The following is a 23,678-nucleotide window of genomic DNA, read 5'->3' as shown; positions in this document are numbered from 1 at the left end:
TTAGCTTGGGAAGGCAGCTCATCTAAGAGAAGGAAAACTCTAATCCCAAATCTCCACTGCCTTGTGGCTACATCCAGTTATGGAAGAGGCTTCAGGAGTCAACCTTGAGGCAAAATCCGGAGCCGGAGTCCCTGAGGCAGTTCATGGCTGAACACAGTCACGTTCTGGCAACTCCTGCGACGCCGCTGGAACAAACTGTATTGGCTTCTGCCCTTCCATTGGACCATTTCAATGACGTGGAGAGGGGGGATTTGCTGCATGGGTAACAGTCTATCCTCCTTATCTACTCTACTCAGGCTTTGCACACTGGAGAGGACACTCTGTTCCAGAACCACCATTCATAGCGCAATACCATAGTCTTCTGAGACTGAAGGATGCCAACAAAAATGATCTTCCCAGGAGGTGTTTCTGAAACTGCCAAGTAAGTCATTAGAGGGGGTCACATTACAACGTGCCAAGGTAAAGGCCCTTCTCTCCAGGGGGTGCGTTAGGAGGGACAGATATTTTGGTTGTTGACCAGTTGTAATTTTAATTTGAAAATTCAAAGGGGAAAATTTTTTCCATGCTGCGCCTAGAATCTCTTGCCTTTCTATATCATATAGTCTGGTACCAAATACTAGAGTGTGAATCACATATTTAGTGCACATGTTAAGACATACATTTTAATTAAAATTAAAATGCAGGAAGAAAACATATTTCCATTCAAAGCATGATTCACCGTATAGTGACACAGTTAAGTTTAGAGGTAAACATTTGATACATTATAAATACAAAAGAAGCTATAAAAATAGCACAATTGAATTATTTTTCTCAGTTTAAGTTGTGTCAGTGTGTGTCCATTCGTCGGTCCGTCCATGCCTAAACTAGGACTGTGGCTTTGCGAAACTCAGATATTGAGAAAGACTGCCTGCCCTATCTATAAAGGAGTTGTTTCAGTATGCATGGTTAAGTTCTGTAGGCAGATTAGCTCTCACTGGATACTGGCCATGGGCAGCCCTATCCTAAAGCTGGCGGATCCGCCAGGTGCAGCGATACCAAAACAGCTACCACTGCATCCAGTGGCACCACCAAAGTCACTGGAGGATTCCTTGGGGGAAGGGGACTTTTGTTCCCTGCAATGGGGACTTTAAGGCCCTGCAATGGGGCTTTAAGTCTGCACTGATTATTTTGCCAGTTCAGACTTCAGAGATTCTGTGTCAGGCCAGAAGGCCTGAGATGGAGTTTAGGATCCGGAGGATCTACTCTGCCCGTTCCACCCCCTCCTGCCATGGTACCTCTCCCCTGCCCCATTCCGCCCACTCCCCGCCTCCGTCTCACCTGAAACTACTTACTGTTGGCCGGTGCTGCTGGAGTGCCAGCCAGTCTTCCATGAGGCACTGAAGCTCATTGCCAACGAGCACTGGCCCAGTGCCAATGGCCCCTCCTCTCTGGGTGCCATGGACATGCCTTACAGCACATTTGCAACACCAAGCGCCAGTGGTAGTGCTCAGTGCAGATACTGAGAGAGTTCAGGATTTGGCCCTAAGTTTGCTATCCCATAGTAAGTTAACAGCCACCTTGATATTGTGTGGAATATATGCCTTCCTAGTTATTCAGTATATTGTGATAATATCACAGTTTTTTAAGATGTATTAAAATATTAGGCAGCTATCCTCGGTGGCTGCTGAATAGTGATTCCAAAATTATCCATTTGTGATTCTTCCACACTAGCTGTTAAGCTGCAACCTACGACATCGACACCTCTGCGCAATTTTCTTGTCTTTGGTGTGTGGCTCCCCTGTTGCTCTTTGGAACTTCTAATATATCCAACTCCATAGTCTTATCTTTAGCATTTTAGTGCTTCTTCTCAGTGTCATGGAGCCCGTCTGTTCAACCTTCTTTTCTGCTGCCCTGTCACACATACCCATCACCAGACTGTCCCTGGAACAGACATTCCATCATCCAGAAATCAGTCCATGACCTCTTTCCTTTGTCCAACTTCTTACAATCATTGAAACATGGCTCTCCCCCTCCCATTCTACAATTGTTCCTACCCTCTCACAGGCATTCCTTCTCCCACCCCACATCCCATCTGGACAACTAAAGTGGTGGAACAAGTCATCTCTTTTCCCACCTTTTGATGTGCTCTTCAGAGATCAACTTGCATATGAGAGACCAACTTGACTCCTACTAACATCTGCTGAGGCTGTATCAGTGAAAGCCAATAAGAAATAGCAACTCTATTTAATTGAATGGTTATTGCAACTGGGGAGGTTCCATAGCTTAGTGGAAATGCATACTTTATTTACTGAGTACATTTAAACTCTAGTCTTTCTTCCATGGAATTCAAGGAGATAGAGAATTCCTAGATTGCCTCCCAACCAGCAAGCAATCAGACCTACAGTACAAACCTATAATTCTTTATTCAGAAGCATGTTCCATTGTGTTCAATGGGGCTTAACTCCCAGGAAAGTGTACAAGCCTGCAGCCAGACATTGCATAATTTCAGCATGCCTTGGCATAGCAGCATACGTGCTTTATGGTTAAGAGGTTCATGGGATGTGAAGTTGGAAAAGAGCCAGTACAGGAGACCTGGGAGAGGTGCTACAAGTCAGAACAGACAATACTGGGCCAAGGAGGATCCACAGCCTAAACAAATCATATGTACTTGAGAAACATACAGTTTCACTTACAGATATCACTTGAGAAACTTGTCTTTTCAATCAACCCTCAAATATTGTTTGTTTTCAAAGAGAGTTGCTAGGAAAAGGAACTAAACCCTGAAGAGATAATCTGTGCTGAGACCGTATTACCTCTATAATACTGACCTAAGCCTGGATTATCAATTCAAGATTTATCTTTGAGAAATGTGAGACAACGTAGAGGAACCACCACAAGACCAAGAAGAACTCATGGAAAGTGTAGAATCATGGCATAGAAATTCTGTTCGTATAAAGAACATCAATGGTTGTGTCAGCAACATTCTACTTTTATTTTTATTTTATAACCATTTACAATGTCACTAACAGCACAATCCTATCTTGTGCTGGAACAGGCAGGCCAGGAGGCCTGCGCTGTATCCAGGGCAAGATTGGGGCCAGAAGTGGCTCAGCCGGAGGCAAGGGGAAACTCTTCCCCTTACCACTGGGTAAGTCACCAGAGACCCAATGGGTCTTCTTGGACTTGTGCCACCACAGAAAGTGGCACAAATCTGAGGAGAACGGAGCTGCCTCAAGACGCTCCACGCTGCTTGGGGAACGGGGTTGGGATCTGGCATAACTGCTGGGTCCCAACCCCGCCTCCCACTCCCCGCCTGCCCGCCTCCTGGAACACCCTCTGCTCACCCCAGAACACCTCTCTCTCACCTCCTCCCCACCCTCCCCAGACCCTGTGTCAGCCGAACTCAGCCAATGCAACCTTTTCTTCCTGCGTCGGTGCAGAGGCTGGATGCAGATGCAGAGGCTGTGGACAGATGGGCATCCCTGCGCCAGCCCAACTGACTCCTGAGGAAGTGCAAACATGCTTTATAGCACGCATGCGACCCTTCTGGGCCAGTGCTCGCGCTGGTCTAACAGTTACTTAGGATTGCACCCTAAACTGCATTATGTATTCTTGTTCACAGACCATTCGAAGAATTTTTAAGGCAGTGGTTCTCAAACTTTTAGTACCAGGACCTACTTTTTAGAATGAGAATCTGTTAGGACCCACCAGAAGTCATGTCATGACCAGAAGTGACATCATCAAGCAGGGAAATTTTTAGCAGTTCTAGCCTGCAATCCTACCCACACTTACCCAGGAATAAGTCCCATTAACAATCATTGTTAAAAGCATATACAGAGTAGCCTGTTAAAAGTACAGATCTGTAACATTTGTTCAAATGCAGTGCTAGCATCAAGACTACTTTATTAAAAATAAAATATTGAAATGAATGGAAGCCCACCTGAAATTGGTTCACGACCCACCTAGTGGGTCCCAACCCAGAGTTTGAGAAACACTCGACTAAGGTTTTCCTTCTGATAGTCTGAAATATTACTTCCTGGTATCATATCGATTTATCCATCAGTGAACTACAAATCAATCTTTTTGGGTTGAGAGAAGTTTTCTAGAACACAGTTTCTCAAACTATGTGATGTAGTGGACCAGAAATCTTTGTTTCCAAAGTGCCAGGGACCAGTACCATATCTGTGCCATATTACTATCTTTCCTGGAAATGCTCCACGGTGTGGCAGGTTCATGGACTGGCGCCAATCTGTGGACCACCATTTCTGAGTAGCATTGTCTAGAGATATGTTATTGTCTATACATAACATTAGATTATGCATAACAGTTAGTTTATGCATCCAGTAACATATTGTGTAAGTCAGCCAGTGAGATCCATTGATGGAGACTTCTCTAAAGTGTGCCTCAACAGGTAGAGTACATTGCTTATATTACTCTGATTGAACTTAACTCAGTATTATAACATAAGAATAGCCCTGCTGGATCAGGCCAAAGGCCCACCTAGTCCTGTAACTCACAGTGGCCTACCAAATGCCCCAGGGAGCACACAAGAACAACAGACACAACCTACGTCCTTCATCCCCTGCATCTGGCAATCAGAGGCAGCCTGCCACTAAAAGCAAGAGCTTCCACATACCTACTATGACTTGTAACCTATAATGAACTTTTCCTCCAGAAATTTGTTCAATTCCCTCTTAAAGGCAAGATGCCATCACTACTTCCTGTGGCAAGGAGTTCCACAGACTAATTACACGCTGGGTAAATAATATATTTTCTTCTGTCTGTCCTAACTCTCCTAACACTCAACTTTCGTGGATGTCCCCTGGTTCTGGTGTTATGTGAGAGGGAAAAGAGGGTCTCTCTGTTCACTCTGTCTATCCCCTGCATGATTTTGTATGTCTCAATCATGTCCCCCCCTCAGGCGCCTCTTTTCTAGCCTGAAAAACCCCAAATGCTGCAGCCTTTCCTCATAAGGTAGGTGCCCCAGCCCAGTTATTTTGGTTGCTCTCTTTTGCACCTTTTCCATTTCCACTATATCCTTTTTGAGATGTGGCAACTATAAAAGTAGTATGTACATTTAAAAAAGAAATAACTGCAAAAGTCTGCAAAGGAAACTTTGTGCTACCTTGTGATCAAGCAAATAAAACCAAAAGAAAAGTGGAGGAATGGAGGGGCACTGTGCGTTAATTATTGCCTATCTTTAGGTGACCTGCAATTACATTGCTTTCTAGTACAATAGATCTATTCATATCTTGAACCTCCTTTAATAGACTGGGTTTGTCTCATATGTTTAGATACCCTAAGAAAAAGATAAGGTAACTTTATGAAAGGTAAATATATAACAAGAACATAAAAACAGGAGCAGTTTGACATTATCTTTCCTGTATCAACTTATATTTGATCAAGACTCTCCCATAAGATTATCTATTCAGGTACCTTTCAGTCAGAACTAAAACTGCAATACAGCAAACAAACATGCTTAACGGCTCAGAATATGACCAAAGAGAAGGAATTTTCTTTTGTGCTATGGAAAGAGGATGGTAGCCCAATCCCAGATGCATTTTCTTGGATAGACGCTTACAGGATTTAGAGACCGATCCTGTGGTCCGTGCTGTGCTTCCGTGACATGGACCACAATCACAAACGTGCTGTAAGGCACGTTTACGGGGCTTACCACTGGGCTCCCACTGGAGCTGGCTCAGCTCCGGATGGCACTGAGCGGGAGCCCGGGTTCCATGGCTTAGTGGTCTCTGTGACCGCTGGGCTGTGAAACGGGAGATGGGGCGTGTCCAGGGGCGTGGGGGGAGGCGTTCTGGGGAGGGGGTGTGGCTGAGGGCATGGGGGAGGCATGTTGGGGGCAGAGGAGAGGCAGATCCATGGAGCCAAGCTCTACAGGATCCAGGGCGCTTGGGCAGGGCTGCTCATCCTAAACGAGCACCTTCACTTTAGTGGCAACCAGTCGCCACTAAAGTGAGTAGCCCCATTGCGGGGCTGCTTCCCTTACTTGGGGGAAGGAGACAAATGTCCCCTTCTTCCAAGGAGCCTCCTGCAGTAGAGCGGGAGATGTTGGATCCGACGGGAGCTCTCCGTGGAGCCGCTGGATCCCGAAGCTCTGGGCAGCTCAGGATTGGGTTGCCCTTTCCTTGCAACCACACTTAAATGTAGCCTGTAGCCTTAAAGATAAATTATGAATCACAGCTATTACATATAAATACATATTAGAAGGTTATCCTATGCTTTGAAGAAACCACACATTTGTCAGCTACATCAGTGCTTGAAGTCTATATACACAGATCTTGGGTCGCAACCTTACTTGCCGCTATTTCTCCTCTCTCTATATTCCTAACATAACAAAAAGGCTGTACAGTATTAATTTTCTGAGATACACATGAAAACGTTCATATGCAGACAGCCTACTTCTCATTTGACTTTCAGAAGCTAAATAACCACATGACATAGGAAACTGACATTTTCAGAACAGTGGGGCTAGAAGAAAGTACTCTGGAATCCCCTATCCTATGCTTCAAATTAGTTTTAAAATAAGACTGGAAAAAATAAAAGAATATCAATTGATACAGTCCCTTACCAACATTCAACTGCATAAATCAGATAGGTCCCTGCTATGAGCACCAGTTCAGCACTGGGAAAAACCTCTGTGTTACTCTTAGATTTTTTTTTAAGCTGGAGAAGATGAAATCATACTATCAGTCTTAAGAACAAGAATGCTGTCAATGTACTTGGACTGTGGAGTGCCATAAATTGTGTTGGGTGCACAGAAATGGGCAGAAAATTGAGAAAAGTATTTTTAAAAATGAAATAAAACTTGTAATACATGCTACGCAAAGAGTAGGTTGCCTTATATTTCTAAGATCACAGCAAAAAACACTCTAACTACAAACTGAATTTTAGTAAATGAGCATTTGATGACTTCACTGACAGGAATCTTTCATTTCAAAATTCATACATTATACAATGAGATCAGCAAATCTCTTGAAGTGGGTGGAGATCTGAAATACAAGTTTGCTTCTGTTCAGGTGCATAGAACAGTAGCACAGAAAAGCTGGGGATTATCTGTATAATCTTCTACCTAGATGAGATTAGCCTATGAAATTTTCTTTCTTCCCTCTGGTATAAAAGGCATCTTTCATTTGAAGAGTTGTGTGCACACCTGTTGAAACACCCACTACACATGAATGTGAAGCACATTCCTAGGCATCTTTACTTCTGAGTATGGGTTAAATGGGACATACTCCAATCCTATACAAAAACATTAAAGTTAGGTCTGTTTTGTTTTCTGATACTGAGTGGTGCTAGGAGTCACGTTGGGCACTGGCTGAGGGCCTGCCTCTGAACTCTCAAGTATTAGTGGCAGTGATAGCCCCCAATGCACAATTAGGAGGAAAGTAGAAGTTGTTGTTGGGGAGCAGTATGCAAAGTTTAAAGAACATAAGAACAGCCCCACTGGATCAGGTCATAGGCCCATCTAGTCCAGCTTCCTGTATCTCACAGTGGCCCACCAAATGCCCCAGGGGCACAAACGATAGCAAGATACCTGCATCCTGGTGCCCTCCATTGCATCTGGCCTTCTGACATAAACCATTTCTAAAATCAGGAGGTTGCACATACACATCATGGCTTGTAACCCATGATGGATTTTTCCTCCAGAAATTTGTCCAATCCCCTTTTAAAGGTGTCTAGGCCCGATGCCATCACCATATCCTGTGGCAAGGAGTTCCACAGACCAACTACATGCTGAGTAAAGAAATATTTTCTTTTGTTTGTCCTAACTCTCCCAACACTCAATTTTAGTGGATGTCCCCTGGTTCTGGTTCTGGTGTTATGTGAGAGTGTAAAGAGCATCTCTCTATCCACGCTATCCTTCCCGTGCAAAATTTTGTGTGTCTCAATCCTGTCTCTGCTCAGGTGCCTCTTTTCTAGGCTGAAGAGGCCCAAATGTTGTAGACTTCCCTCATAAGGAAGGTGCCCCAGCCCAGTAATCATTTTAGTTGCTCTCTTTTGCACCCAAGTTCTAAGAGCCTTAGCAACATAGCACCAGCATAGATGGATATCACATTATTATTTCCTTGCCAATGTACATCTTGGTATCTGCTTTTTATAACCGAGCCATACTATTGCATCATTGTTCATTTTTTATATGCAAAAATGAACAATTATTTTGGAAAATATGGATGTGAATTAATCCCAACAAAAAATTTGTTGAGTCAACAAATCCCAACAAAAAATTTGCCGCCTTGAGTCCCTTCGGGGAGAAAGGCGGGGTAAAAATAATAATAATAATAATAATAATTTGACACAAACCCTTAGGTGGGCATCCTTGAATATACCCACACAGAGAAGAGAACTACAGAATGCTGCTGCTGCTGATGCTAATAATAATAATAATAATAATAATAATAATAATAATAATAATAATAATAATAATTTGACACAAAACCCTTAGGTGGGCATCCCTGAATATACCCATACAGAGAAGAAAACTACAGAATGCTGATACTGCATTGGATGAGTTTTTCCACAATGATCTAAATTAAATTCTTATGCACGTTAACACCACTTGTTATGAGCATGCTGGGATTAATTTGCTTTAAACAATGCCATACATTTCCCATCCCTTTCTATCTTTCAATCTGTAGATAATTTCCGATAAACTGGAGAAACAGATAAAAATTTTTACAATACATTATTTTACAATACAGTAAAGTCAGTTTCATTCATTTAAACATATTTCAGAATAACTATCATCGTATACAACAATATCTTTCCTCCAGTATTCAAATCATCCCTGTCAACAGTTATTTTTCCCAGTTTGTTCACTTTGATCCATGTATGTATATTGATCTATATGTAAAATTGGGTGCGCCCAACTATTCTCTTGTAGAGCCAAGACGCTGCAAAGCATATAAAACCATTTCCAAGTAAGATAAAAAAAACAGATGTTTACCAGATCAAAATTTGAAGCTCATGAATAAGTTCTCTACTAGCAATGTCCCATATTTTCAAAAGCTACTGTTGCTTAGTTCATGTTTGAGTCTGTTCCCCCCCACTCCAAATACTGTTGTCTGTTATTGCTTTTGCTGCCATTAGAAGATTAACTGTTTTTTGTTGTCTTTTAGGAAGTTAAAAATAGGAGAAATATGATGGCTTGTTATTACTGTAGTTTGTCTGAATGTTGTATTGCAGAAGATTTGCACGTTTGGACATGACATGTAGACAATTACCCATCAAACCACAGTACTTTCAACATCTGTCTGCCCAAATTCTTTTAATATATTTTTAATTTCTTGGCTGAGCACCAGGTGGGAAACTCAAATAAGCATTGGCAAGTGCTATGACAACACTCAAATATCCATTGTGTTGGGACACCAGCAGGGGAGAGCTGTTGGCTTCAAGCCCTTGCTTGTGAGCTTCCCAGAGGCACATGGTGGACCTCAGTGTGAAATAAGATGCTAGTTAAGAGATACTTTCAATTTATTAGGCAGAATTAACATTGACAAAAAACATGGGAACAAATAAAGCAGATCTGCCTTCTTTGGGATATTGAGAAATCTAAGAGACATATTTTATTCCAGCAGCAAGTTCAACCAGCACTGTCAAAAGTATGTTTTTGCACCATTTACATGAGGCTGTATTCCATTATCTTTTGCCCTATTGGGACACCAAATGGGAAGCTAATGAACCTAAGAACAAAAGAACAGCCCCACTGGATCAGGCCATAGGCCCATCTAGTCCAGCTTCCTGTATCTCACAGCAGCCCCACCAAATGCCCCAGGGAGCACACCAGATAACAAGAGATCTGCATCCTGGTGCCCTCCCTTGCATCTGGCATTCTGACATAGCCCATTTCTACAATCAGGAGGTTGCACATACACATCATGGCTTGTAACTCGTAATGGATTTTTCCTCCAGAAACTTGTCCAATCCACTTTAAAAGGCATCCAGGCCAGATGTCGTCACCACATCCTGTGGCAAGGAGTTCCACAGACCAACCACAAGCTGAGAAAAGAAATATTTTCTTCTGTCTGTCCTAACTCTCCCAACACTCAATTTTAGTGGATGTCCCCTGGTTCTGGTGTTATGTGAGAGTGTAAAGAGCATCTCTCTATCCACTTTATCCTTCCCATGCATAATTTTGTATGTCTCAATCATGTCCCCCCTCAGGTGTCTCTTTTCTAGGTTGAAGAGGTCCAAACGCTGTAGCCTTTCCTCATAAGGAATGTGCCCCAGCCCAGCAATCATCTTAGTTGCTCTCTTTTGCACCTTTTCCATTTCCACTATATATATACACACATGCACACACACTATATAACCTGAGAAAGAAGACCATTCAAACCATCAGTGAAACACTAAAGACCTTTTTAATTTTTGATTTTTTTTTTTTACATTAACATGTCATGTTAGCCCTATGAAAGGGCTTAACCCATTTTTGCCCAACCCACAGATATACACATTTGGTCCCTGCTGCATATATGCAACATTGGGCAGAAAAGGCTTAACTGCTATATGGCATGCAACTGAACCCAATTTTGGTTCAGCATTATCTATTTTTGGAATTCCAAAAATCACAAGTGAAACATGTTCTATGGTCATCAGAGCTGCTGTATTCCTTCTATGTCATCTAGCTAGTTACTTTTCATGAAGGGCCATAAGCTAAACTGGATGGCACAAGTTAATATACCAGAGGTAAATCAAGGACAGCATGAGCAAGGCTCAGTATTACCTAATAAAATAATCTCATCTCTGGATCAAAATATAGTAGCCATCTTATGTCTGCAGGCATAGCTCATATTTAATTTTAAAGGAGGGAAGGGAATCAGAAACAACATTCTAATAAAGCTAGCTTGAGAATATAGGTCAGCTAAATACAATTACCTGGACTGGAATTTGGTCAGTACTTTGGGGCTAACGTCCTATTTACAGAACAAACATGATCAGATTTTAAAATGTACACTGACCAAAGTTGTCACCTAATATAGTTGGACTTAAAGTTAAAAGCTATCCCTGGTCTTACACCTGCCCACATACCTGTTGTCCTTATTTACTTTTTCAACTTAAATAAGTTTTGGCTTTTAAAAAAATTAAATATGAATTTCTATTCCTGTTTACTCTGTATATGACAAAAAAAGAAAATGAAGCAGAAGGATCTAGCTCACTCTCAGGCTAAAAGAGCGAAGTTAATGTATACACAAAGCATTGTACAGGGGGCCCATGTTACCTGCGGATTTGGAACCTGCATGCAAATCCATGCAACCATCCATGGGGATTCTAGGAATGTAACCCCTGTGGATAACGAGGGCCGTCCTGTATACAGAAAAAGTAACTGCAAAACAATGATGCATGTTTTAATTTAACAGTCTGTCAAATTGTTTAATTTAACCACTCTGTCAGAATGGTCATGGCAAGACTGGAAACTCCAGCATAGCAGATGGATTGAAGTAACCAGAGATGGACAGTTAAACATGTGAGCAGTATAATACCACCACTGAAGGTTACCCACATGACAAAGGTGAAATCTCCATCTTCAACCAGGCTTAAACAATGTGGAAGTGACCCTACACCTTTTAGGGAGCAGGGCCTATTACATTTTGTATAGAATAAGAACAGTGCAATATGAGACTATTTTCTTTAGGGACTTTTATTTAATGTGAAGACGAAAGGGAGATATGATAGCTGTCTTCAAGTATTCGAACAGCTGTCAAAAAGAAGAAGGGTTCATACTCTGTTGCTTCTGAGGGTGGGACTAGAACTCGTGGGTAGAAGCTAAGGTGAAGAACATAAGAAGTAGATTTAAGCTAAAAATGAAGAAGAATTTTCTAACCGTAAGAGATATATGGCACTGGAACAGTCAACTTTGCGCAGTGATAGGCTCTCTCTTGTTGGATGTTTTCAAACAGAGGCTGAAAGGACACTGCACTGAAAGTTGCTGCACTGAGCAAGGGCCCGGACTGGATGACCTCCACAGTCATTCTATGATTCTACAAATGTCAGAGAACAGGATGGCAGAAGAAGAGTGAACGTGATGAATACAGGTGGGAATTCACCTGTATTCAAATTCAAATTCGAGTCACGACTCTTTTAGGGTAAAAACCCCGAGTTGTGGATCAGTGCCTGAGTCAGTGAGGCATGTGACACCATGTTTTGTTAATTTTTATGGAAAGGTGGGATATAAATCTTCTAAATTAACAAAGGGCGCAATCCTAACCCACTTTCCAGCCCTGACATAAGGGCAATGCAGTTCCAAGATAAGGGAACAAACACTCCCTTACCTTGAGGAAGTCTCAGTGAGTGCCATCCAACTGTGGGAATCAACACACATCCCATTGGCACAGCTAAGCCAGTGCTGGAAAGTTGATTAGGATTTGGGCCAAATAGGACCATGTTACCTCAAGAATCACCCCCCTCTCTACAAAATAGCCGGTGCTTTGAAGTCTTCTGGAGGAGCCAGTAAAGGTTTGGATGGCAGTAACAATGGAAAAAGCTCTTCTCTGTGGAAGCTCACATATGTAAGTCCCTATCAGCAAAAAAACAGGATCTCCCCCTTTCTCACATCATTCTGACAGCAACTGAAAACCCACCTTTTAAAGTTTTCATTGGGGGCTTCATTTCTTTTTTTAGTTTGCTTAATTCTGTTAAGGTCATTTTTCAGCTCCTCTTATATACTCACTGTACAATCTCTGAGTATGTGTAAACTTCAGGGATATTCCTTTTGTATTTTTGTCTGGACATTTTATTTTTATGTTACTTTCTGTTTATTTGACTGTAAGTCACCTTGGGTGCCTACCGATTAGAGGGAAAAGTTGGGATAAATATACTTTAAATAAAATAATACACATAGTACATAAAATAAAAATTAAAGCAGCAATTCTATATACATTTAGCTGGGGAAGCCCCAGTGAATACAGTGTGGCTTACTTCCAAGTATATGATTGCACTGTAAGACTCAGAGGAAGAAAGATGAAATGCTTATTATAAAATGTAGTCATAGCAGCAAATCATTTGCTACTTCAGAACACAAAGCCTTTCTAACTAAGCTGAACAAGATACCAGAAAGTGTACTTAAGAAACAAGCAAGCATTCAGAGCTTGCAGCATATTAGATGTAGGTCCATTCTCAATGGCTTGTACTTATCGTACTCAAGTTCTCAAGGCCTTTCGTCCATTTCCCAGTTCTTTGCTTTGTTTCTGCTCTACCAGTTTCTATAGCAACTCTGCCTAACTGTGATTACACTGGCACCAACATACATTGCACTACAGAGTACTAATTATGCCACCATGAGCCATTTAAAAATCTATACTGAAACCAAAAAGAACACACAGCACCCATTATGAAAGTTTGTGTTTTAATCTCATAATAGAACACAGTGTCTCTTGGTGGTGAAATGGGACTGTACTGTTGCTGGTGCAAAATAACAGTGGAAAAGCACATTATAGATGAGTACTGAGAAGGTTACTAAGAAATACATATGAATATTTTGGGCTTTCTGCTTCCAAATACAGTTATGGAAGACTGTCATACTGTGAAGGGTGTAAATGGTAACTAGGAAGTCAATTCAAACTGATAATAGAAGTACATTATATCAGTATAGTCAGGAATTAAGCTGGTGTTAGACATTTGTTTCACTACAACAAAGCATGCCATTTTAGTATCTTCTTGTTTCCAAGTTTAAAGGTTTGACTTATTGGGTGGTTTTAAATGGTTTTGCAATTTGTTTACATGTCATCTTGCATGTCTGGCAGAAGGACGGCTCCCAGAAAATCTGAATTCACCAAAATGTGCTTTCCATGCATTCATGGTTTCTGCTGAATTAAAAATGCTATAAAATGACTTATGGTGGTGAATGCAGCGTGGGGCTGGTGGCCATTTTCCAAGTGCTACCACATGAGAATGCTGCTGCCCCGGATGGTACATGCAAGTCACTGGCAGGGGTGGGTGGAAAGGGGCAGGAAAGGGGCAGATTGTGGTGCATACTGGGGAGGGGAGCAGGGGAGAGTTTTGGTGGGGGAGAGCTTTGCAATATCTTAATACCCGTTCTGTCCCTGATACTTCCCCTTTGCTCTACTCAAACCAGGGCCTGCAAATAGCTGGTGCAGGTTCGAGTATACACATTAAGGACCATGTGGAAACAGAAGAGGGTAAGTCAAACATTCTTTTACTTCAGTCTCCATCCCCGCATGGTCTCTGGCTTCTAGTAGGATACAGTGGAACTCATGCCAGTGCTGCTGCGCTGTGAACTGCTGCGCTATTAACTGTTAAATGAATGTGCAAAAGGAGGTTACTGAAACATGTTCAACAGAAATGCCTGCAGAAAATCAGTCCAAAGAACTCTCTGTTATACAGAGACAAAAAGAGAACAGTCTGAACTGAGAAGCCCACTGTAAGTTGCAAGGAGAATATGTTATTTGGCACTCGAGTAGAGGATGAGAGTGACTACAACAATGATAATGGAAAACTGCATGTTACATAGTGCATATGACTCAATTATTTGAGCATGGCAGCCTTTTCCTTCAGTTTCTTACAAACTTTTCTTACCTTAGAAGGCTCCTTTCATAAAAAACATCAACAAACGACCCACTGTGCTGCCATGCTTCAAATCTTCATATCGTTGGCATATGATGTACTGACATACAATAGCATAATACTCCTTTTCTTTCAGCATTTAAGTCAACTGCAATGTCCCAGGAATGCAATGATCATTCATGCTTCTAATTACTAGCCCTCGGAGACACAATGGATAGGAACTTGAGATTCCAGATTTTAATTCATTTTTAACCTCCTCAAAAACTGTCCAAGGACAACCTTGAGCAAGCCTCTTAATGCTTTTCCCCCCAGCCACTGCTAATCAGACACAAGAAAACTCCCATCTAGATGTAACCTTGCTCTTTATCTAAATAACTGAACTATCAAATGTGGTATCAGTTCCCTTTATCAGAAGAAACCTAAAATAATAAATGCATAAATGTGTCTGAGGCACTCCTAATATAGTGATAACAGTCTAGATAGCTTCTGAACAAGTGTACTTAAGTGTTAATTTTACATTTTTCCTCCTTGGGCTGCACAGTATGGAAAAAGGTACTGTGAAAATTGTCTTTCAATCCATTTGTTAAAGTATTAAAGTTCAATCCATTTCCATTTGAGAGCAGATGAAACAATAGTAATATGTGAAATGCATGTGTCTATCACAATACTAATTATATAAATCTTACCGCTTATCCTCAACTTCACACAAGACCCCCATTTAAAACACCCTACAAAAATGTATTGCCTTCAATATTGTTGGCAACTTTCAATCTCGGAAGACTATGGTATCATGGTCTGAATGGTAGTTCTGGCACAGCGTCTAGTGTGGCTGAAAAGGCCGATTCGGGAGTGAAAATTCCTTCCACACTGGAAGCAAGTATAGATTCTGGATAGACGCTCTCTGCAAGTACCTGGAGCCTCATCAGTGCAACTCAAACAGCTTTCCTACAATGCTAAGGAGAGAGATGCTGCGGTAGTTATTGCAGTCACCCCTGTCGCCTTTGTTCTTGTACAGCGTGATGATGTTTGCACCCCTCATGTCCTGTGGTATTCCACCTTCTCTCCAGCAGAGACAGGATTTCATGCAGCTCAGTGGCAATGATCTCTTTGCAGCACTTCAGGACTTCAGCAGGGATGCTGTCTTTCCCAGGTGCCTTGCCAGAGGCGAGGGGGTCCAGGGCCACGGAAAGTTCTGCTAGGGTTGGTTAACTGTCAAGTTCCTCCAACACAGACAGGCACTTAATGTTGTTCAGTGCTTCCTCGGTTACTGCATTTTCTCGGGAATATAGCTCAGAGTAGTGCTGCAACCAGCGTCCCATCTGCTGCGTCCGGTCCTGGATAACCTCGCCTGTGGCAGACTTCAGAGGGGCAGTTTTCTTCTGTGTTGGACCTAGGGCCAGCTTGATACCATCATACATCCCCCTGATATTGCCCATGTCAGCTGCTATCTGTATCTGGGAACAGAGTTGGAGCCAGTAGTCATTAGCACATCTCCTGGCAGTCTACTGGACTTTGCTGTGAGCAGCTCGGAGGACCTGCAGGTTGGGCTCACTGGGACAGGCTTTGTAAGCTGCTAGAGCTCTCCTCTTTTCCTCAATGACTGGTGTCCACTCCTCAGAGTGGGCTTCAAACCAGTCTGCTGTCCTGTTGGTCTTCTTGCCGAATATGGACAAGGCGGTGTTGTAAACGGCATTTTTGAAATGTTCCCATCTGTTGGATGCATCTGCATTGGCCGGGCCTGGAAGAGATTCCTCAAGCGCTCGTGCAAATTCCTCCACTTTTCCCTGGTCCCGGGTCTTGCTGGTGTCAATGCAAGGTCTTCCTTCCTTTTTCGTGTGATACAGTTGCTTAGTTAGCAGTTTCACTCAGTTGCACACCAGGGAGTGGTCAGTGTCGCAGGCAGTAGCCTGATAACTGCGTGTGACCTTGATGCTGGGAAGGCTGGAGCATCTGGTGAGAATCAGGTCAAGCTGGTGCCAGTGCTTTGATCTTGGGTGTCTCCAAGAGACTCTGTGTTTGGGCTTCGTGTTGAAGAAGGTGTTGCTGATGCAGAGACTGTGATGACAGCAAAGCTCTAGCAGGTGTTGGCCATTTTCGTTCATCTTCCCAGTGCCAAACTGACCTAAGCAAGTGGGCCACGAACTGTGATCAGCACCAGTTCTAGCACTGAAATCGCCGAGGATGAACAATGGCTCTTTTTCGGGGATTTTCTTGATAGTGGTGGCCAGGTCACCATAGAATTTGTCTTTAGCTTCTGCTGGAGATGACAGAGTCGGTGCATATGCACTGATGAGAGTGACAAGTCCTGCTGATGAGTGGAGCTGCAGGGACAAAATTCTTTCACTTCCTGCAGAAGGTGGGATGATGGATTTCAGCAGGGTATTTCTGACCGCAAAGCCAACACCATGTTCCCTGGTCTCGTTTAGTGGTTTTCCCTACCAGAAAAATGAGAAATTTCTCTCCTCAACAGATCCTGAGTCCAGCAGCCTTGTCTCTTGAAGGGCGATGATGTCCATCTGCAGTCTGCTCAGCTCCATGTCGATGACAGCTGTTTTGCAGGTGTCATCTATTTCTTGCAGGTCGTCAGAGAAGCCAGGTGTCATTGTCCTAACGTTCCAGGTACCCAGCTTTAGGGTAGGAGTTTTCTGTTGCCTGGTGCAGAGTTGTCGATCCGCTTGTCTGTTTTCACCCTAAACCCCATGCACCCCGTGAGGTTAACGGTTCGTGGCGAGGCAGCACCTTACTGGCCGGTGACTGCCCAGCTTAAGGCAGTTGGTAGCTGCCCAATGAGATGCAATGATCTCTCCCACCGTCAGAAGCAGCCCCTGGCGTCACGCTCTACGCCAATCGAGCGAAGACTTATAACCGGTAAACTGCTGCTTCCCGTGTTGTGCCGATGCCGTATGGCAAAGTTGGAGTGTCCTCTCCAGTGCGTGAGGCCTGGGTAAAGTGGGTATGAAGGACAGACCGTTACCCATGCAGCACATTCGCCCTCTCCACGTCACTGGAATGGTCCAATGGAAAGGCGGAAGCCAATACGGTTGGTTCCAGCGGTGTCATAGGAGTTGCCAGAGCATGACTGTGTTCAGCCGTGAACTGCCTCAGGGACTCTGGCTCTGGATTTTGCCTCGAGGTTGACTCCTGAAGCCTTTTTCACAACTGGATATAACCACAAGGCAGTGGAGGTTTGAGGTTTGACAATCCAGCCTGACCCCTCCCTCCTCCATGTCCCACAACCCTCTCCTCCTTCTCCTTTCTCTATCCAGTACAATCCAGCCAACCCCTCACCCCTCCATGTCCCACAACGCTCTCCTCCTTCTGCTTTCTCTATCCAGCACAATCCAGTCTGCCCCCTCACCCCTCCATGTCCCACAACCCTCTCCTCCCTCTGCTTTCTCTATCCAGCACAATCCAGCCCTCCCCCTCACCCCTCCATATCCCACAATTCACTCCTCCCTCTGCAGACCTCTCCCTCCACAACCCCAGTGTCATAAGAGGCGACTAAACAGCCACCGGGTAGATGAGGCTCGTCAGCCTGGGAAGGTAGCTCATCTAAGAGAAGTAAACTCTGGCCTTCAATATACCATCATGATAAAATATTTCAACAGAAATACTATAGTGAAAAAGAATCCTTATCTATGATAAAGTGTTGCTGTGTGCTTTTATTATTCAGGTTTCAATAGCCTGATAGCAACTGCTTGGTAAGAACCAATTCTCCATAAAAGGAGCTCTTTTTTCCTGAGGGGTGCTTTCATTCAAACATAACACTGCACGTGCAAATCTCTGGTAAAACTGTTACATGATCGGGTCAGCATAAGCCAAAGGCTCACAGCAACAAAACCCACATTCTGAAATCTGACAAAACCTCCAACTAACCCCACATAGAAGACAAAACTGCAGCCTACTCTCAGTCTTCAAGGTCGGACAGAAGTAAAACTCTGTCATTAAAATATCCACCACTAAAACTCAACAGACACAGAGTATAACCAAATGTTCAGGTTCTTTTGTGCTGTTGGAGCTAGGCCACTTGAAGCAACCTTTTATAGAATCAAAAGGTGAAACAGCCATTTCCCTGTGTAACCACACACAGCCTTGAAAGCACCAATGTGCTCATAGAATACAATCACTGGAATGACAGCTTCCTTATCTTCTTTCTGATCTGACAGATTTAAGGAACAGGTTTATAAATTAATGATCATGTCTTTGGCTAGCCAAAATTACATGCCCCGCCAATATTTTTAAAGAGACTGTCAGATTCAGGCAGATTTCATTACTGCTTAGTTTTGCTCACTTTGCTTGCATTGACTTAATTCAGCTACAAACTGCTCACACATAGACTGTATATTTCATAAACAAATGAAAAACAGTCATTGTCATTTTAGTATAATCAAATTCTAATTTAAACCCTGTGAGATTCTTCCTAGGAGCATAAATATAAATGTCTACATGGGGAGCTCAAAGATTTCAACTTTGGCTGAAACCAACAGAATAGTGGAGCAAAATGATATCCCAATGTTTTTTGTACCTTTTTTTTTACACCCTTAACACTTTTCTATTTCTCTCTTTTCTGCAGACAGTACAAAACAAACTCACAATGTTTTCCTCTGTGACTGTTGCTAATGTTTTGTTCACTGCTGAACATTTTATGTTAAAATACACTTTAGAAATGAAAGCCAACAACTTGTTACTTTAGGAATGAACTGCTGTTTTTAGTGCCTTCTTCGCAATATTCCTTTATTACATGAAATGGTTAGCCTTGGGTTATTCAGTGATGCTAGTGATGCAGCAACTTGCACGTGTAAGCTGCTTGTGAGCTCTAAGGCTGCAAGATTGATAGTGACAAGCTTTTCAGTTGTAATGATCTCTTGCAAAGGCTTTAAACTAATTGAACTGAGAGCTCAAAACATTATTTTACTGTTAAAAATACTAGTTACTGAAGACTGAATTTGGACTCCAGTGAAACACAGCAATTTAAATTTTAATAAAAAAAAAATTCATATTGTCTCTGACTTCAAAAATCTGGATCTTTAACAGGCTTAAATTCAATCTGGATATTTAAATACACAACAAATATAGATGGCTTCAGGAAATCTAATCTCCTAAATGCTCCATACAAACATCCTCTTTCTCACTGAATGTCATTTATGATAGAATCTTAGAGTTGAAAGGGATTTGGAGATCATCTAGTTCAACCAGTCAGGATGGCTCTGAGCTACGATCAGATCTACTGGCTTTATACCTCTAAAACCGAGTTGTGGGGGTTAATGATAGGAGAAGTATTCCTTCTCTCTTGCTTGTGAATTTGGCTTCCTTTCTCAGAGGTAGCTGGTGGGTCACTGTGGGAAGACGGGCCTTGGCCTGATCTAGCAGGAGTTTTCTTATGTTTATGTTCTAACGCCCTGCTCAATGCTGGCAACTATAATAGCATCAATGGCAAGTAGCTATCTAGTCTCATCTTGAAGATGTCCAATGAGGGAGAGCTTACTAACACACAAAGTAGACGGTTCCAGTGCCAGACAGATCATACAATTAAGAAATTCTTTCTCATGTCTAGTCTAAAACTACTTCCCTGTAGTTTGAACCCACCAATTCTAGTTCTGTTCTTGGTAGGCAAAGAGGAAGCCTTCCTTGGTAGGCAAAGAGCAAGTGTGACAGCCCTTTGGATAGCCCTTTTGAAGATGGCTCACTCCCCTTAATCTTTTCTTCCACAAGCTAAACATACCAAGCTCCTTTAACTGTTCCACATAAGATTTGGTTTCCAGACTCCTCAACATCTTAGTTGCACTTCTTGGAATCAATTTAATTTTCTACAGAACAAATGCTATACCTATTAGAACTGCATTGGAAATTAGAAACAAGAAAATAAACTCATAGGTAATTCAGAAAAATCACGGAGATAGCACAGACCCAGTACAGCTGTCACACTCAGCAAAATGACAGAAGTCTACAGCATTGTGCAACAAAGCAGGGAGATTTGAACTCTGAATTTAAGGTAAATAATATTTAGTAATATAGGGAGGCCTCCATATCTGCGGATCCCATACTCACAGTTTCATTTATTCGCGGATGAAGGGGCCCCCTGTATCCCCTCCGGAGGCTCTTCTAAACTCCACAGAGGCTGCATACATCCATTTATGGGCTCCATAGATCTCAGAAAGGCTGTTTAGGTTGAAAAATTACTTCTGGTTTTACGGAAAAAAACCGGAAGTGGCTTTTTATGCCTTTAAAAGGCATTATGAAGGCTGGGGAAACCACTGAGGGCATCCCTGGCCCTCACAATGCCTTTTAAAGGCATAGAAGTCTCACTTCTGGTTTTTCCGTAAAACCGGAAGTAGTGTTTTTTAGCCTAAATGGCCATTCTGAAACCTGTGGAGGCTGAGGGAGGACATGCATGGCCTCTGAGAGGCTTAGAAGAGCCTCTGGAGGCAAGGGGGGGTGTCCTGCATATCCACGGTTTCGAATAATCATGGGGGTTCCGGAACGCAAACCCCATGGATACCGGAGCCCCCCTGTAATACATAACATTTGTATTGTGCTTGCTGCGTACAAAGCACTTCATATACTTGCTTTAATTCTTATAACAACCTTGTAAGGTAAGTAAATTGTTCGTATTCTGCAGCTGGGATACTGAAGTTGAGAAGAGGTGGCTTGCCTAAGGTTAGCTGGTAAATTCATATCAGAGATTTAAAATGAGGAAGTTCTGATTCGCAGCTCAGACTCTTAGTCTCTGATCACCACCAACTCTCACAAATAGACATAAGATTACATAAAAGGGGGGGGGAATCCTAGAGATATAGTAATCACCTCTAAATGAGTTCCTACAGTGAAGATCATGGATCTTGCTTACAGTGTCTCGGTGTGACTCAATTCCTGTATTTCATACAGTTAACCTACAGGACTCTGCCAAATAATATGGCAAAGCTAAACAGTATGAAGACATGCAAAAAAAGGTGACTCTGTTATGGAGAATAAAAATATCTGTAGTAACTATCCTAGTTATGCATTTTGTCCATACAGTTATGGACAACAGTGATGACAATCCTCTCAGCACCACTATGTTTGTAAACAGAGTCACCATTTTAATTTCCCCACAATGCCTTGGCTCGCTTGCACAGCACTGTTCCAGAGTAATATCAGGGGCTGGGACATTATGGAGAAATTAAATGGGGATCCTCCAGACATAGTGGTACTGGAAAGGACAAGTGGAAAGGACTGTGGCCAGGATCCAAAGACAGGCAGCCTGGTGGACGGTCTCAAGGTGCTGAGGCTCCAGCATTTGCCTGATGGCATTTGCATACTAACATGACCTTTATTGACCTTCAAAGCAAGTTTCTGATACACTTCACAGTTGTAAAAAAAATAAAAATAAATGTTGTTACTCTGAATGCATCACTTCTTTCCTTTTTCATATGCAGGTGGAATTTTGCATGTGTGAGGGTGCCATCAAAAATACATAAACAGGAAACAAAAATAACCCAAACCTTTAAGCTATTCCTGTAATTGTGTTTTCCCCTTTCGAATGTTTTTATCTTCAAGAGGCTAGACATTTGTGCCCAAGGCAAATAGCTACTCACTGTGAACAAGGAAGCAAAAATCTTTCCACATCAGCAACAGGGTGAGCTTTGTGAAACCTTCAGCATCATACTCTACTACACCACTATAAAAAGAAGAATTAAAAAAATTAACTGTTGATCATTACTATTAAAGCATAACAGATTAAAACATGTAGCAGACAAGCAGACAGCACAATCCTGCAAATGCTTGTCTGTATGCAGGGGATTATCATCAGGCATAATGCAGTCTTTTCCCTCTCTTCAACCAGTCCTGAATACCAACAAGCATACAAGATTGTACTTGACTTCAAGTACAAGGGGTCCTTGTGGACAGCTCGATGAAAGTGTGGACCCACTGTGCGACGGCAGTGAAGAGGGCTACTTCCATGCTTGGGATCATTAGGAAAGGCATTGAGAATAAGAAAGCTAATATTGTAATGCCGTTGTACAAATCCATGGTTAGGCCACTCCTGGAGTATTGCGTCCAGTTCTGGTTGCCACATCTCAAAAAGGATATAGTGGAGATGGAAAAGGTGCAAAAGAGAGCAACCAAAATGATTACTGGGTTGGGGCACCTTCCCTATGAGGAAAGGCTACAGCGTTTGGGCCTCTTCAGTCTAGAAAAGAGGTGCCTGAGGGGGGACATGATTGAGACATACAAAATCATGCAGGGGATGGACAGAGTGGATAGAGAGATGCTCTTTTGCCTCTCACATAACACCAGAACCAGGGGACATCCATGAAAGTTAAGTGTGGGCGAGTTAGGACAGAAAGAAGAAAATATATTATTTACCCAGCATATAATTAGTCTGTGGAACTCCTTGCCACAAGAAGACCCATTGGGTCTCTGGTGACTTACCCAGTGGTAAGGGGAAAAGTTTCCCCTTGCCTCCGGTTGAGCCACTTCTGGCCCCAATCTTGCGCTGGATACATCTTGTGCTTTGCCACAGGAAGTGGTGATGGCATCTTGCCTGGATGCCTTTAAGAGGGGATTGGACAAATTTCTGGAGGAAAATTCATTACGGGTTACAAGTCATCGTAGGTATGTGCAAGTTCTTGGTTTTAGAGGCAGGCTGCCTCTACCAGATGTAGGGGAGGGCACCGGGACACAGATTGTGTCTGTGTGCAACCTGGGGCATGTGGTGGACCACTGTGAGGTACAGGAAGCTGAACTAGATGGGCCTTTGGCCTGATCCAGCAGGGCTCTTCTTATGTTCTTATGATTTCCAATGGGAGGGCCACCAGTACATCCCATACACAGATCCTGTGACCCTACTCCTCCCACCTGGGCCCAAGGATATAGGCTACTTTAGCTCTACTGCAATCTCTTTACATAGAAATTCCCTCTTTTACATAGAGCTCTGTAAGCTGTGCACACAGGAGGGAGTGGTCATGTTCCATGTTATTTTATCAGCTATCAGACCTAATACAAATGCAGATCAATACAAGCAATTGTTTGTGACAAGTTCATTTTACATTTGTTTCCTTTCCAATGGGACACACAGAGTTGAGACAGGCCCTGGATCATTTTGGATGCAACTGTTCATAGCTTTCTTAGGAACACTCTGAAAGCCACTGTGCCTTAAAGTTCTGAGCATCCTTAGAGATGTT

The 23,678-nt window shown here is 42.7% G+C and overlaps 1 protein-coding gene across 1 annotated transcript in view; it reads right to left on the bottom strand.

Annotated features, from left to right (window-relative positions):
* Positions 1-23,678, bottom strand: part of BABAM2 (BRISC and BRCA1 A complex member 2) — a 185,016-nt gene that overhangs the window by 34,771 nt on the left and 126,567 nt on the right. The window contains exon 10 of the mRNA XM_066611634.1: positions 22,089-22,171. Within this exon, the coding sequence (XP_066467731.1) occupies positions 22,089-22,171 (83 nt within the window). The remainder of the gene's footprint in view (positions 1-22,088; positions 22,172-23,678) is intronic.

This window comes from Tiliqua scincoides, chromosome 1 (genome assembly GCF_035046505.1).
Source record: "Tiliqua scincoides isolate rTilSci1 chromosome 1, rTilSci1.hap2, whole genome shotgun sequence".
Classification (NCBI taxonomy): Eukaryota; Metazoa; Chordata; class Lepidosauria; order Squamata; family Scincidae; genus Tiliqua; species Tiliqua scincoides.
The sequence above is the reverse complement of the archived record's forward strand: the minus strand, read 5'-3'. Positions and strand labels throughout refer to the sequence as shown.